Here is a 17,184-nt window from a genome sequence, read left to right as displayed (position 1 = left end):
TTGTACCTTGGTATGTGAACATAAAACTGTATAGCTGCTTTGGAAAAGAGTAGTTTCTTGTAATGTTAAGCATAAACTTAGCACACAACCCAGCTGATATTTTAGAATGTGCAAGAGAAGGTTCACTTCAAACAGAAAGCCTTAACTTTCTGTAATAATTTCATTTATTCAACAGAAAACTTATTTAGTATCCACTGTGTGCACAATAGTGTGCTTGAAGCTGGGGTGGGAGGGGGATATGAAGATAAATTAGATAAATTAATGACTCTTGTTAGGACTTCTCTGGTGGCGCAATGGTTAAGAATCTGCTCCCCAATGCAGGGGACATGGGTTCGAGCCCTGGTCCGGGAAGATCCCACATGTCACAGAGCAACTAAGCCTGTGCGCCACAACTACTGAGCCTGTGCTCTAGAGCCTGTGAGCCACAACTACTGAAGCCCACATGCCTAGAGCCCATGCTCCGCAACAAGAGAAGCCACCACAATGAGAAGCCTGCGCACCACAGCGAAGCATAGCCCCCACTCTCCCGCAACTAGAGAAAGCCCGCGCACAGCAACAAAGACCCAACGCAGCCAAAAATAAATAATAAAATAAAATAAATTAATTTAAAAAAAAAGACTCTTGTTTTCTGAGAGCTTTACCATCTAGTAGGGGAGTAAATGCTACCAGGCCTGATGTGTTGAATTATGTCAATCATGGAAGAAAGGATGGAAGGACAGAAGGAAGACAGGCAGATAAGCAGAAAGATTAGAGCAAACAAAAGCTGAATTCACAGGCTTGGACACAATTTCTGTCTGGGGTTATCAGAGAATCCTTTGTGGAAGAGCTGGACATTAAAAGATGGGTAGGTCATCCCAGGATGACACAGAGATATGTGCAAAAGCTTGAAAATAGAAATTCCATTTTCATTGCTGACTTATCTATGTGTTGCCATTAGACTTTACTGAGTCGCTGCAAAGGAGCTGAACTCATTTTTGTTATTCTAACAATTTTCCTTTAAAACCACCTCTTCATATATATTTACAACCTAGCACTGCTGCATATAAACAAAACGCTCAGCTGTTTCCCAGAAGGGAGGAAAAGGTGGTGGTTTTAATGAACTATGGGTCAGCTTCTAGAAAACTGTCTTTCTTGGCTGTCTTTGGTCATTTGGTCAGCCCCTCCTCCTCAGGGCTTCTGGGATCTGAGGGTCCATCTCTTTCATCTTCAGAACCCCCTGGAGGGTCAGGAACAAGCACTTAGAGTTTGCAGTCTCTTTTCTCATTTCTATCTTTCTATCAGCTGCGTTTTTCCCTGTTGCAAAACTTGAAAGACTGTATTTTCCCTGAGTTTTGTAAAAGGTTGTTTTGGGTCTACTTTTGATATACAGCAGCTTCGTCCTACGCTCCTCCTTTGGTATGGGTATCATGTCAGCCTCAACACTTTCTACTGACCTTTTGATTCTCCTGTTTCCCAATCTAAACACTTAAGGAATTTTCAGGAGAACATCAAAGTTAGTGGATAAGCAGGAGGCTTTGAGTCCTTTTTTCACTAATATACTTTCCAGAAAAGGTCTCTTATAAGATACAAGCACGAATTTAGTTTCATCAACTTCATCCTTGAAATTTACTGACATGCAGTATCATAATAAATAACAGTCCCTTGGCCTTTCGTTCTGTCTTTGCATTATTTACCTTATAGTTATCCTGTTTTCCTCTCTATTTCAGTCTCTCAGCATAATAATATCTCATTTTTATTTTTATTTATTTTTATTTATTTATTTTTAATTAATTTATTTAATTTATTTATTTTTGGCTTTTTTGGGTCTTTGGTGCTGCGCACAGGCTTTCTCTAGTTACAGAGAGCGGGGGCTTCTCTTCGTTAGAGTGTGCAGGCTTCTCATTGTGCTGGCTTCTCTTGTTGCAGAGCACGGACTCTAGGCATGCAGGCTTCAGTAGTTGTGGCTTGCAGGCTCTAGAGCGCAGGCTCAGGAGTTGTGGTGCACGGGCTTAGTTGCTCCGTGGCATGTGGGATCTTCTGAGACCAGGGCTTGAACCTGTGTCCCCTGCATTGGCAGGTGGATTCTTTTTTTTTTTTTTTGCGGTATGCGGGCCTCTCTGTTGTGGCCTCTCCCACTGCGGCGCACAGGCTCCGGACGCGCAGGCTCAGCAGCCATGGCTCACGGGCCCAGCCGCTCCGCGGCATGTGGGATCTTCCCGGACCGGGGCACGAACCCGTGCCCCCTGCATTGGCAGGCAGACTCTCAACCACTGCGCCACCAGGGAAGCCCCCTGGCAGGTGGATTCTTAACCACTGTGCCACCAGGGAAGCCAAAATATCTCATTTTTAGTTTTTAAAAAATTTTAGTTACTTAAATAGTAATATAACCACCATTTTTTCTTCTATTTAGTGCCTTATTGTTTCCATTATTTAAATTTCCACTGACAAGTAACATTTTACTCTCCTTTTTAGTAATTTGCCACAGTTAATGTATAGATAGACATGATCTAAAAACAAATACCAGGGGGGCCTGAACCACTTCTCAACATGAATGTTAGAATAGTCATGCTCTAGAAAAGGCTAGTGGGTAAAACACTGAGAGACAAATCTTTATGGTTATCACATACACCCTTCAGTTTCTATCCATTCCTGGCTATTTTAGAAATTAATTTAACCTGACTGAGTGAGTATGGCCTATTTTTAAGCAGAAGTGAGAGAGTCCACTCCATATTTCCTGGATATATTATGCAGGACACTTGACCATAATATCAGGAGATGCCTTATAGAGTCTAGGTCTGAGGACTGAAAATTGTCCAGGGTTGGTAAAAGTTGGCCTTATTAACTTATTTATAAGGCAGCCCAGAAACCCACATTCCACCCCACTCTGAGGATGGTCGCTAGGGTTGACTAGACTTTGCATGAAGGTTACCTTCCTCATTTGAGGTGCTCCTGCTATCTCCTGTTTCATCTAGAAAGGCTGCTGTGGAAAAGGTCAAGCCTGTAGCAAGGGCTCCTTGGGCTCCCACAGCTCGGAGAGCTCTGCGGGGAAGCTCAGTTACACTCACTGCTCGGCTAGCAGTGGACAGAGTTAACATGTTACCTCTGAGCGATGGGAGGTAACTGCATGGCCCTTCCTCCACCTTTGGCTACTCATTCTATTCCCACTCTATGAGGGGACATGTCTTCCTTCTCACAGCCTGATTCACCTGCCTATGGAAGATTAATGCCATTATGGGGGTATCTTGTATCATCTAAACTTGAATTTAACCTGCAAAAGAGCCTGATGAATAGTATTTTCAATGTAGAAACAAAGCAGATGAAGCAGAGAATGAATCACGTCTTTCTGGGCCTCAGTGTATATTATCTGTGGAAGGAGGGGCTTGAATTAGATGAGCTTGTGGTCTCTTCCTGCCATTCCACAATTCTATGGATCTACAAATTGCCAGTTGTATGAAACTGGTATTACCAGGAATGATACTCCCAGTTCTCTCTCTGCAAACAAGTTGCAGGTTTACAGCAATGAGAGTCGGAGATTGATGCGTGGTGAAGGCTACTCTCTTTGGACGCAGGGTTTATTTTGGGGATTCAGAACACAAGTCAGTTGCCTTTTAAAGAAGGAACTGGCAGTAAACCTGTCCATTTCTGGGCAGAATAAAAAAGAATAACTGGCTTTCTGCTTTTATTAGATGTTTCCCCTGATCTTCTCCTATCATATAGGAAGTAATATGACTCATCATTTTCTTAGTACTTAAATTCTGGAAGACAAATCCCAGAATGTTGTATTTGCTACCCAGAAACTTATGGTGCCTTTTCCTTATATATAATAGTTAAATCTTTCTTTAGAGAAGAGGCTATATCTTAATCCTTCTTACCCTATTCTATTTTTTATTGCTTCCAAAACATTTATTACCTTTTAGCATGATTTAAATTCATTGTCCTTTTTATTATATTTATTGTTTATGACCTATCTCTCCATGCTCCAAGAGGGCAGGAATCTCTGTCAGATTTGTTCAGTAATTTATCCCAAGCACCTAGAGTAGTGCTTAGCACACAGGAGGCACTCAGTAAATATTTACTGAATGAATGAACAATACCTAAACCTCACTAAACGGTCCCTATGTGCCTGCTATTATACTACACACCTTACATGATTATTTCTTTTAGGGCTGCCAACATGAAGAACAATCATTTTCCTCATTTTACAGATGAAGAAACTGAGAGTTTACAGGCATATCCAAAGTCGCAAGTGTAATTGCATGTAAGTAAAGGCTTGTTTGACCCCAAAGACTATACACTCGCCATTATGTTATAACATCTAGAAATGGAGATATAGAAAATGGACACTAATCCAATACCCATAGCTGAGGTCAAGACACACAAATGTCCACAAGGCAGCAGACTTCTTTGGTAGCATCTTTTGAAACCACACTGGGGTGGGAAAGGGAGCAAGTCTTCAGGTCCCCCTCAGTCCCTGCTGTAATCAGATCCATCAATAAAAGACAGGGGTTTGTGTTTTGTGGTCTCTGTTTTTAGCATTGGTATCTTCTGTGTGAATTACAACTGGTTTGAACATTAGCACGTTCTCTGAAAAGTCTAGAAGTTTCAAAAGAGGTTATGATCTGGGTAACAACCAAGGGTCAATCAATGTGACAATGTGACATGAGTGTAGGTAAGGGGCACAATTTAAGGTTAGGCACGGTGCCCAGGGCAAGTAATTCATGTTTCAGTTTTCTTATTCCCAAACTGGTGTCTTCCAGAGCCCTTGTGAGTCTCCAGGTCTGATTCTAAGTGACAGTTAAAGAGTGTGTAAGGTTCCAGGTTTGGCATTCATAATGCCCCTGGGATTTTCTAGCTATTGTTTCTACCTATTGTTCCCTGCTCTAAATCTTGGTTTCTCCAGGAGAAGCAGGGGAAAGAAAAGGAAGCATAATGCAAAACTACACATTGATGCTTCAAGAAAAATATGGTAGCCATGTAGTCAAGGGGAGTTACTGGGAACTTGTAGAAAGGGTGGGGGACTTGGGGTAGGTTGGGGCACTCAAGTCACTATTCCACTATTTGTGAGTGTAAGGAAGAAAAGTCATTTAATCTCTTTGGTCTCCAATTCTCTCATTTAAAAAAATATTTTCTTATTCGTTGTACATTTTTTGTGCTATTTTTTAAATTTATTTATTTATTTATTTATTTGGCTGCATTGGGTCTTCATTGCTGCATGCGGGCTTTCTCTAGTTGCAGCAAGCAGGGGCTACTCTTCGTTGCAGTACACGGGCTTGTCATTGTGGTGGCTTCTCTTGTTGAGGAGCACAGGCTCTAGGCACGCAGGCTTCAGTAGTTGTGGCTCGTGGGCTCAGTGGTTGTGGCTCATGGGCTCTAGAGCATAGGCTCAGTAGTTGTGGCACACTGGCTTAGTTGTTCCACAGCATGTGGGATCTTCCCAGACCAGGGCTCGAACCCGTGTCCCCTGCATTGGCAGGCAGAGATTCTTAACCACTGCACCACCAGGGAAGTCCCTCCAATTCTCTCATTTTAAAAATGAGGATAATAATTTCTACTTCTCAGAGTTACTGTAAAGTGGTATAGAGAATGCTATGCTGAACGGCATCATATGGGCTGGATTTTAATCTGTTTAGAATCAGACAATCTGATGCCTACCATTACCACAGAGGGTTGAGGGGCCCATCACCCAAGAACTGTCCTGTGTTGTTCTCTGGTTTCTGGAAGTTATTCATTTCTACTTATCAAGCATAACAAAATATTTCTTTTTTACTCCCATCTTACTCAAAAGAAAGGATGGCACCCTGATTTCCATATACCACATTCCCTGTAAACATCTTCCTTATTTTATCCTAATTCCTTAGAAAGGGATCCTCAGGTCACACACTGGGCTGTCTGATATTTATATGTAGACTTTTTAGTGCAGTGGTTGTGACCTTTGTTGAACCACAGAGTTCTCTGAGAATCTGATAAAAGCTAGGGTCCTTCTCAGCAAGAAAAAAAAAAAAAATTTCATCTGCGCCTAATTTTGCGTATAATTTGAGATCATCCAAAACTCTGTTGAAAACTATTCATGGACAGAGGCTAAAAACCCTTGCCTAATGGTTGCGAAGTGGTAATGAGTACCATTTCTCCTTTCATCTCTAATAGTATTTGTGAATTACTAACATAAAACAATAGTCTTGTATCATTTTGTTTTCCTGAATTACTTTCTTTAATTTAGTTTTTTTTTCTCACTGTGACTAAGAACAAAAGCATTTAGAATAAGCCTTCCAGAATTTATTTTATAACTCTTGGCTCAGAATGCAATTGGTAAACCAATCTGAGCTAAAACCACACTGACTCTGAACAAGCCATTGTTCTCAAGTCTTAACTGAGGTCAGCCAGGTCCTGAATACATATAAATCTCCATAGTTTCCACTTTACTACTGGACATCTAACTACAAAGCAGAGGCTAAAAATAGATCAAGCCTAGTGTTCATATACACTCCACAGAATTGCATTTCCAACCCCACACGAGTTTTAATTAACAACACTTCGCAACCAAAGAGAGACTTCATTTAGCAGGGAAAAGTTGATCCACTTTGAAAAAGTTAAAATACAACCTGAAGGAATTATGAAGATTTTGAAATGTTCAAAGAATATTATCTGCTCCTGTTAGCTCTAGGTCTAAAATAAGAAAAACTAAAATACCCCTGGGATTAGGTTAGCTTTCTTTTCTTTTACATTGTATTACACAAAGGAAAAAATATTGACATCTTCTTCCCATTCTTGTTTCTAGGTCTACATTTCTACTAAGTGGAGTTGTTCAAACATAGCAAGCCATTAATAAATACCTACTTACCTACATAAATACTTATAGAGCAAGAAGGAAGATGTGAGGTCGAGTATAGAAAAATAATTACAGTTCTACTGCCTACAGAAAGTTTATTATCTGAGGCTCCTTATAGTTAAAATGGCTAAGTCTTCCAAAGATAATATAGAGCAAATGTTTTCTGGATAAAATATAAAGATGCTCAAAATTTCAATTACTAATGTTAGATATAATTTATCAGATTGTAAATAAATATGAATATTGCATCTGTGGTTGAAAAAAGAATTTGTATAAAATTAAAATAATTTTAACAAAATTTAGCAATCGAGTTTAAGAAGTAAAACTCTTTGAATTACAGATTCATAAAAGCTCTGTAGCCTCTACAGCATTGGGAGAATGAAATAAGTACACAAGGAGTTACCTTAACAACTGTATGGTAATAAAAATACCCATTTTCTACATTTTCTATAGACTTGGCACAGACAGACCAGGAAAATGGATATTTAAAACATAATCCTCTCTGTTACAGGACAGCTGCTTTCCTAAATGAGGTTCTTAAACATATGTATGGGACATTCTTCAGGAGAACACAATGATAGTGTTACATAGCATGGTGCTCATTCCTATTTCCTTTGGAAGGCAGGTATTTGAAACAAGAGCTAAAAGAAATGAATTCACCTCCTCACTGACAATATTTCCATATTTGCGGCTAATTTGAGGTCCTTATGAATATCCCCTGGCACACATGACCCATGAAAATGAGATTGCAAAATGATCCTGTTCCATTTTAAATGGGATTTCAGAACGTTGCCTTCACACATTCCAGGTAAACTCCAGAGACTCTGGTACTGAACATGCAGAAGCTCCCAGGAGGTCAATGTCAGTGCCCAGGAATCACAGCCTTGGATCAGGTACTGCTTAAACCCACAGGGATTCAGGCGTTTCTGCCTTCAGAAACTGGCCTTACATACAAGCCACCATATTATTTCCTCAGTAATTTTTTTAATTCCCAGAAATAAACACCTTCTCCAGTTGCCCTAACAGATATTTTGTGGACTTAAATTTTGTAAGACAAAATTATATGTGTTCATAACAAATAATGCAACCTATGCCAGCTGGAGGAGATTTGAGGCAGCAGGTGGTTACTGATCACACAGCCCAGGAATTTTTATGTTTTGAAGTTCAGCAATTCTTTCTGTGGACTATAGATAGATGTTTAATAAAATCACATGAATCTTGCAAGTGTGTTTTAATCCCCATGACACATTTTTCTCTGGATACAGAGAAAATAAAAATTGGCTTGGACTGAGAAATTATCTGCCCAGCATTTATCAGGCTGGAACAACAAACACAGAGAAACCAAGCTCAAGGTTCACAGGAAATGTGTCTCCCGGGGACACTGCTGCAGTAGAGGGCTGTGATAACCTCCTCCTTTGAGTGACTACAGGCTCACCGAGAAACTTTCTTCTCTAGTATCAAACATTATCAGTAGGCTTGCTGTTTGAAATTTTATCAGGAAGAATGAGATATTGCCTTCTTGTGTGGAGGAGTTGCTGTTGACACAGAGAAGCAGCCTCAGTTCCCAGCCCAGGTGCTGAGCTCCACATAAGAGCTTTCTAGATACAACAGTCCTCATTTATCTCAACTCGACTGTTTCCAAAGCAGCAGGACACTGGATTCATTTTTCAGACCAGACCTGCATCTAAACTCCACGCTTCCTAGAATCCTACTGAAACTCTCTTTTCCTCTGTGTGTGGTCTCCCTCATCGCAATGGGTTAAATCTAATTTTGTCAGAGTACCAGTTTGCTCCTGGTATCCTTAGGCTGACTGAGATAGGGCCATATTTTTATAAAATGCCCTGGCTAAAGAAAATATTTGCTCCTTGAATAATAGCTCAGAATTTTAACCTTGGCTTTCATATATTGAAAGAATAGAACACATCTCTACTGTAGTTTGGGATCCTGTGGTCTGTGAATTTCAAATTCTATTCTCACCTACAACTTCCCTGGTGGCACAGTGGTTAAGAATCCACCTGCCAATGCAGGGGACACGGGTTTGATCCCTGGTCAGGGAGGATCCCACATGCCACGGAGCAACTAAGCCCGTGAGCCACAGCTACTGAAGCCTGCGCACCTAGAGCCCGTGCTCTGCAACAAGAGAAGCCACCACAATGAGAAGCCTGCGCACCACAACGAAGAGTAGCCCCTGCTCGCTGCAGCTAGAGAAAGCCTGTGCGCAGCAACGAAGACCCAACACAGCCAAAAATAAATAGATTAAATTAATTAATTAAAAATAAATAAATAAAATCGGAAGTTAAGACTCTGCATGAGCATTTCTTTAAAAAAAAAAAAAGTTCTATTCTCATCTAAGTTGAAATGTTCTCAGGACCAGGAAACCTGCTGTGAGTATTGAAATGAGGTTTCCTGGCTCTGCTGCTACTGAATATCGAACACGACTTGTGGCAAAACTTCTCTGTTTCTAGCAATATCGCAGATGGTAATTCAAGCAAGACATCCCAGTGAGGCTGTGAAGCTTTTTGTGAAACTCAGAGAAGGAAGGTAAAGGGAAATCGTAGACATAAGTCCCAGGCCTCCCAAAACATGGCCTTGCTCCATACCTGGTTTAAAGGTAGGGCTGCCAGTAAGAAGATGAGAAAATGTGACATGGGGAAGTTATTCAGAGAATGTGGTTTTGCCTTAAATTTGTAAGGCTGCTTTGGACATACCCGTGGGAGTAGCCATAGTCGTAGGCTGAGGCAGCCTTCTGACTGACTGCAGATGAGAGGGCAAACTCGGAGGCCCGGGAAGCCTGCTGCTGGTAGGACGCGGCAGACGCCTGGCTGAAGGCCTCGGACTTCTGGCGGTGGGCAGCGGAGGAGCGGCTGCTGTAGGCAGTGGAGCCATGGGTGTAGATGGCCGAGCTTTTCTTCTCCTGCTGGTACTGGCTCATGGTGGTGTGAAGGTCTCTGTTGTGGTAGCTGCGATCATAGTGCTCGTGAAGTTTCTGATAAAAAGGCAGAGACATCATGTGCCCCCAGGGAACCAGGCAATCTACAAGAAAGCAACAGTTTGGGGGTGAACTATTAAGGAACAAACCCAACAGAACAAGTCATCTAAACCAACATGTAAAAATTAATACTCTTTTATCTGTTCCAAAGAGTAAGTGGAACTGATGTGAAGGTTAGTTTAGCTGGTTACTCAATAAATTCCTTGCTTCATAGCCCAGATGTACCCCCTCCTATCATTGTACTGTCTTCTCCTTCTTTTTGTAAATACCTAGGAGATCTTTACAAAGTTTCCCTATTGTGCTTTTTCCTTAGACCTTTCATAGCATATATTTCTAATTTTTTGGCATTTCATTCTGACAGGGGCTTCATCCGAGAGAATATGTAATGATGGAGAGTCTGCATCCAGCCAACGTGGTTTTCATTCAACAAATAATTACTGAGAACCTGTTTTGAGCCTGGTATTATTCCAGCACAGGAAATACAGAGATGAACAAAACAAACAAAATCCCTGCTCTGATAACCCTATATACAACCTTATGATCTATTGCAAGAGATAGACAAAGAGAGAAAATAAAGTGTAAAGTATATTAGAACCTGCTAAATGCTATAGAGAAAAATAAAACAGGAAAGTGGGATGGGATGCAATTTAAATAGCATCATCAGGGATGATGATGATGACTGAGCATGAAAGTGACATCTGAGCATGAGAATATCTGGGGGGAAGTGTTCTGGTTGGAAGACCATTGCAAAGGCACTGGGGTGTGAGCCTGCCTATTGTATTCCAGGAATGGCAAATAGGCCAGTGAGGCTGCGTGGAGTGAGAGAGGTGCAGGGAGAGGTATAGAAGATGATGTCAGAGAGGTGGAGAGTGGGGAGGGCAGATAGTGTAGTGTCCTATAGGTGACTGTAAGGGCTTTGAATTCTATTCTGAAAGAGTTAAGGAGTCATTGGAAGGTTCTGAGCTGAGAATCACTCTTGCTGAGTCTGAGAATAGACTGTTGAGAGACAAGAGTGAAAGCCAGGAGACCAATTAGAAGGCTGTTATGGGCTGAGTTGTATCCCCCCCAAAATTCATATATAGACGTCCTAACCTTCAGTACTTCAGAATGTGACTGTATTTGGAGATAAGATCTTTACAGAAGAAGTGAGGTTAAACTGAGGTCATTAGGATAGGTTCTACTCCAATACGACATGATTGGCATCCCTATAAGGAGAGGAAATTAGGACACAGATATGTACATATACAGAGGGAAGACTGTGTGAAGACACAAGAAGATGACCATCTACAAGCCAGGAGAGAGGCCTCAGAAAAACCAGCCCAGCTGACACCTTGATCTCAGATTTCTAATCTCCAGAATCATGAGAAGATAAGTTTCTGTTGTTTAAGCCACCCAGTCTATGGTACTTCATTATGGCAGCCCTAGCAAATTAATATAAAGGCCACTGCAATAGTCCAGGCTATAGATTATAGTGGTAGCAGTGGAAGTGTGAGAAGTGATCAGACTCTGCATGCTTTGCAGGTAGAACCAATAGCATTTGCTGAAAGTTCTGGATTAGGGTGTGAAAGAAAGAGAGGAATGAGAGATGGCTCCAAGGATTTTGCCTGGGTAATTGGAAGACTAAAACTGCTATTAACTGAGATGAGCCAGGAGTGTAAGAAAAGAGCAGTTCAGAATGGAAGAACAGGAGACTGGTTTGAGACATTCTACATTTGAGATGCTTGCTAGACACCCAAGTGGAGAGATTAAGTGATTAGTCTTAAACTTAATTAAGAGATTAAGTTGGATATTTGACTCTGGAATACAGGGTAAAGGTTCAGGATGGAGACCTACATTTGGGACTCACCAGCATTTAGATGCTATTCAATGCTAAAAAAAATAGATGAGAATGAAAGTCCTAGGACTGAACCCTGGACGCTGCTTATATTGTCATACAACAAGCTCTCTCGAATTTCACAAATACTTCAAAAAGATATAGTGTCAAGGCAGAAAAATTCCATTAAGAATATGAAGGCTTCTAGTCTTCCTACATAAGGCAGCAAGAAAGTCAGTCATCAGTGTAGCAGTTTGCATTGTGAACGTGACCTAACAGTCCTACTGAAAGTCAAAAATAGGTTTGCTTAGCATAGAGAGGGGAGACTTCAGACTGCATTATCTTTCTTGAATAATCTGTCCACTGACAGAAGCATATCAGCCATACTGACAACCCTGGATGAAGTAGTGGTTTTTTGGAAGTCCCCTCTTACATTTTTTTTAATTAATTAATTTATTTATTTTTGGCTGCATTGGGTCTTCAGTGCAGTGCGTGGGCTTCTCATCGAGGCGGCTTCTCTTACTGCAGAGCACTGGCTCTAGGCGTGCAGGCTTCAGTAGTTGTGGCACGTGGGCTCAGTAGTTGCGTCTCACGGGCTCTAGAGTGCAGGCTCAGTAGTTGTGGCACATGGGTTTAGTTGCTGTGTGGCATGTGGGATCTTCCTGGACCAGGGATCGACCCCGTGTCCCCTGCATTGGCAGGCGGATTCTTAACCACTGTGCCACCAGGGAAGCACCCCTCTTCCATTTTTAATGCTTTTTGTGCATAGACTTTTTACAAGTGAAATTAGTTGTAATCAATTTTTCAAATCTTTTTTAAAAATTCTAAATGAGGACTGAATCCTTCTAAACTTGCCACATTTTCTGTCAAGTTTAAATCTATTTTTTAGGACTTCCCTGGTGGTGCAGTGGTTAAGAATTCACCTGCCAATGCAGGGGACACAGGGTTGATCCCTGGTCCAGGAAGATCCCACATGCCACACAGCAACTAAGCCCGTGTGCCACAACTACTGAGCCTGCGCTCTAGAGCCCATGAGACGCAACTACTGAGCCCACGTGCCATAACTACTGAAGTCTGCACGCCTAGAGCCAGTGCTCTGCAGCAAGAGAAGCCACTGCAATGAGAAGTCCGTGCACCACAACAAAGAGTAGCCTCCGCTCGACGCAACTAGAGAAAGCTCGCGCGCAGCAACGAAGACACAATGCAGCCAAAAATAAATAAATAAATAATTTCAAAAAATAAATCTACTTTTTAGAAAGCCTTTTAAAGTACAAGACAAGCTTGCTCTTCAATTCAGTTCCGTTAAAAACAATGAGATAAATATAAAAACAATTTCTAAGATGAACTGAAAAGCTGTTTCCCTTTTACTATTACTTTATGTTTTCTTGTCATTAATCCTGCAGATTTCCAGGCCAAACCTCAGACTTAATAAATGAGGATCTTTGGTGAGAGCGGGAGCAGGAGACTGAATTCTACACAATCTCTCAAAGTGTTTCCAATGTACACTGTAGTTTGAGAAATGATTGGCTTAGAAGATAGGAGTGATTTTAAGGACAAGTAGAGAATAATATTTCAATGGATTTTAAATGACTAGTGTGGAGAAGTTTTCAATTTTTTGTGTTTTCATTTCAACACCTAATAAAAATTTTCACCTCTTAAAAAATTTTTTTAAATCTACTTTTTTTTTTAACATCTTTATTGGAGTATGATTACTTTACAATGGTGTGTTAGTTTCTGCGGTATAACAAAGTGAATCAGCTATACATATACATATATCCCCATATCTCCTCCCTCTTGCGTCTCCCTCCCAAACTCCCTATCCCACCCCTCTAGGTGGTCACAGAGCACCGAGCTGATCTCCCTGTGCTATACGGCTGCTTCCCACTAGCTATCTATTTTACATTTGGTAGTATATATAAGTCCATGCCACTCTCTCACTTTGTCCCAGCTTACCCTTCCCCCTCCCCATGTCCTCAAGTCCATTCTCTACGTCTGTGTCTTTATTCCTGTCCTGCCCCTAGGTTCTTCAGAACCATTTTTTAAAAAATCTTTTTATTTAAACTAAAGAGTCAGCATGTATTCCCTAGAGAAGAAAATCCAGCAAACTTCATTCCAGAGATATTTATGTTAGGACTCATGGAAGATATCAGTCTACATGGCATTTCTCAAGAGGAAGAAAATAGCTACTAGCAAGCAACTTTGCTTCAACCCTTAAATAGATTGCTGTTTTCTGTTTTAAAATATACAGGATGATGATCAGGTGTAATGAATAATTATTAGATACATTTTTATAAAACAAAAGGGTTGAATATATAAATATAGAAGTATATGATCAGGCATTTATAAAGATGTTTGATAAGTTTCTATAATGATACATACTACACTGCAACACAGCAAATGTTATCTGAATGATGTCCAAATAAATAATGAATGACCTTCCTGTGTATTATGTTATAAGCTAAATTCAGAATGCAAATAACTTGAAATGCTGTTATTTTCACAAAATAAAATCTTTAAATGTCTTGCCTCAGTTCTATTTTCCATTCTCTTTATTTCTATTTTCCCCAAATATATTTATTTTTAATAATACTTAATATTCCAAGCACAGAGATAATATATTACAAGTAAACAGGCTTTGGCCTTATGTCAACTCAGCTGGTTGTCATAGCTCTGACCTCTGGAACAAAGGTACAACTACCTTCTCTTCATCAAGTAAGTGAGGATTATCCCCAACACATGACAGCTAGAGTGTATTGGGAGGAAAGATGGTTTGGTTGTCTTCCATTCCTTTAAGACCTGTGTTTTTTCCTGAAAATAATTTGGGAATTTAGGAAGAGACAGTAACTCCATAGTTGTAACTGTGACATGATACTTTTGTACAGGCATTAGAGGCTGAAAGCTGATAAAAATTCTTCACAGAAAATACTAACTTTAGGATCATGATGTGGGGCTCTTTGTTGCCTCTGAAATATTGCTTAACCATTTTCTGATTAGAAATACCTAATGTACCCTTACATTCATCCACATGGCACTGTCAGAGCAAAATCACTGAATTAGAGACTAGTGACTTCAGAGCTAGTTTACTTCTTTTGATCTAATGTGTAATCAGGGAGTATTGTAGGCGTATGGAGGATAGAAAACACATGATTTCCTGTTACCTTACCCATTCCAGGTTTCAACCAAACCACTGAACTGTAACTTGGAAACAGTACTTGACTCACGCTTACAGTTCTATCTGAGACAGCTATTATCTTTTTATAGTTCCAGGAACAGTAGCTTAATTTTAAAAGAATCCACTGATCTGAGAGAAGAGCTGTGCCAGCACAAACTGGCACCCTGCCGCTCGTTTTCCTTCCCCGGAGCTCCACTTTCCTATTTCTCTGCTATTCTGACATCTCTTTGAGAAAACTGCTGAGCTCAGAAGATAGAAAGAAACCACACACACTGCAGTGCTGTTGAGCACATAAAATATCAAGTGCATTCTTCTGCCTCAAGGTCACACTTACCAGTTTCCAAAGGAGTGATGGTGGTGGAAATGTTCCGACGTGACTGTGGAGCTGGATGAGAGAATGAAAAACCCACGTAGGTTGAATCCAAGAAAATGTTAAGAGGCAGGGCTAAAGACAGGACCCTGGGGGCCAGTTCAAAAATAATGCATGCGGTCAGGCTGTAGAATGTCAGAGCCACACAGCCAGCCTTTTATGGCCAAGAGGGCAGATAAATATAGCACCAAATGGGGAGGGTAGTCTTAAACCAAGAGGAAGAAGGAGGCCCTGGCAGGTAGCTGCCTCAGTAATTAATTACATTAATGCCAGTCAATGGCTCTGGCCTGATTAAACCAAATGTAGGATTTTCATTTGGCTATAAGAGCTATTTTCAATATAATTTTATCACAGGATATTTAAAAGCATAATGGAAAGAGTGGCTTGTGTTGAGAGCTAAAAATAGGTGCAGTAATCTGATTCCCAAAATGGACTTCATGGAATTTTAATGCCAAGATATGATTCTGGATGTGCTGTTCATAACCCATGTACAATACATTTAAAAGACACAAGGTGAAAAAAGAACACGAGGCTAACTAGAGACAAGCAAGTAAGAAATGGGTCACACATGGTGGAAATTTTGGCTTGACCATCACCGTTTCTCTCATTTCAGGAAAATATACAAAGTAGGTTATAGCTTCAAGTTTGAATCTTTGATTCCCTATTCATTAACTAAAGCCTTTACGAAGCAACAAGTTTTATCTTTCCTAAAGTCAGAGTAGGGTCAGTCTATCTAACAAGAGAGTCTCTTTCTTTGTTTTTAGAATATGTCACAAATTCAGAGGTGGTATAACCTGGTGGCAAGAGCCTGCACTTTGGACTCAGACCAGACCTTGATTCTAGGCCACCGATGGCATTTAATAGCCAGGTAACTCTAAGCAGAGTATTTCTTCTTAAGTTTCATTTTCTTTCTCTATAAAATGGGGATAATAACATCCAAATTAGGGGACTGCTATGGAGATCAACATGATAATGCAGAGAAAGCACTTAACCTAGTGACTGCCACAAATGAAGACTCAGTAAATGTCAACTATTGTTACCGATAGTAATAATTTAAAAGTTCGTTGTTTAGATTAAATGTACGGAGAAGGTTATGTCCTGATGTGATATTACATCGACTAAATACAGATCCACTTGTATCTACCAAAATATTGAACAGACCCAATATCGCAGCCTACTTTATAATTCCTTTCTTGATGATAACTACAGTTAAGACTGTGGAGAACCTATCAAGTGCCAGACACTCTGATAGGCACTTTATACACATTATCTCATTTAATTCTCATATTGCCCTATAAAGTAGGTATCATTACCTTCTATAGCTGAGGAAACCGAGGCTTCGAGAGGTGAAGTCATTTACCAAAGAGCACACAGCTAGGAAATGACATAAATGCAACTCATTCAGAGATATTTGGATTCCAAAGCCCATGCACTTTTCGTCACGGATTGCCTTATCCTCCCTCCCATGACACTTTGTCTATAGAAACTAGATATTTTCAAATGGTGTTTCGAGTGCATTACGGGTCCCCACTCATAACTTAGGGTCAGCTTTTGAGCTACCCAATCAATGTATGTAAAAGAATGTATTCCACTTAGTACTGATCAAATTCAACCCAGCACTTGTTTATCTAAATGCACCTCTAGTCAGTGTGCATCCGTACATTTTTGCTGTCAGGAATCCATAGGAGAATTTTCCAAGCTTTACGTTCCCAAGTATCCATTTGTTCTCTAAACATCCAATACAGAATGGCAGTGGTTCTTCCGAGTTTTATCCACCAGCCATTGGAATGGTTCCCAGTGAGTCATTTCTCTAGAGAGCATGGTAAGTTGCTTCAAATCTCCTTGAAATAGAAAGAGGAAAAATAAGCAAAAATAAGAGATATAAATCATCATAATACGAGCTAATATTTAATAAGCATTTGCTATATGCCAAGTATTAATAATGCTAACTACTGTACAGTATTTTATTTGACCATGATACACACATAAAAACATTTCATGGATTATGAAATTAATTTAAGATTTAGAGAGATTA

At 40.3% G+C, this 17,184-nt stretch overlaps 1 protein-coding gene across 1 annotated transcript in view; it reads right to left on the bottom strand.

The window, feature by feature from the left end:
• Positions 1-16,841, bottom strand: part of MYOM1 (myomesin 1) — a 141,926-nt gene extending 125,085 nt beyond the window's left edge. Inside the window, exons 1-2 of the mRNA XM_082640742.1 lie at positions 16,788-16,841; positions 9,514-9,838 (exon numbers count right to left, since the gene is read on the bottom strand). Of these exons, the coding sequence (XP_082496868.1) occupies positions 9,514-9,838; positions 16,788-16,812 (350 nt within the window). The 5' untranslated portion in view covers positions 16,813-16,841. The remainder of the gene's footprint in view (positions 1-9,513; positions 9,839-16,787) is intronic.
• Between the last annotated feature and the right edge of the window lie 343 nt (positions 16,842-17,184).

This window comes from Mesoplodon mirus (assembly GCF_964341445.2).
Source record: "Mesoplodon mirus genome assembly, chromosome: 13".
NCBI lineage: Eukaryota > Metazoa > Chordata > Mammalia > Artiodactyla > Ziphiidae > Mesoplodon > Mesoplodon mirus.
Note: the sequence above shows the minus strand (reverse complement) of the source record. Positions and strands in the feature narration are given on the sequence as shown.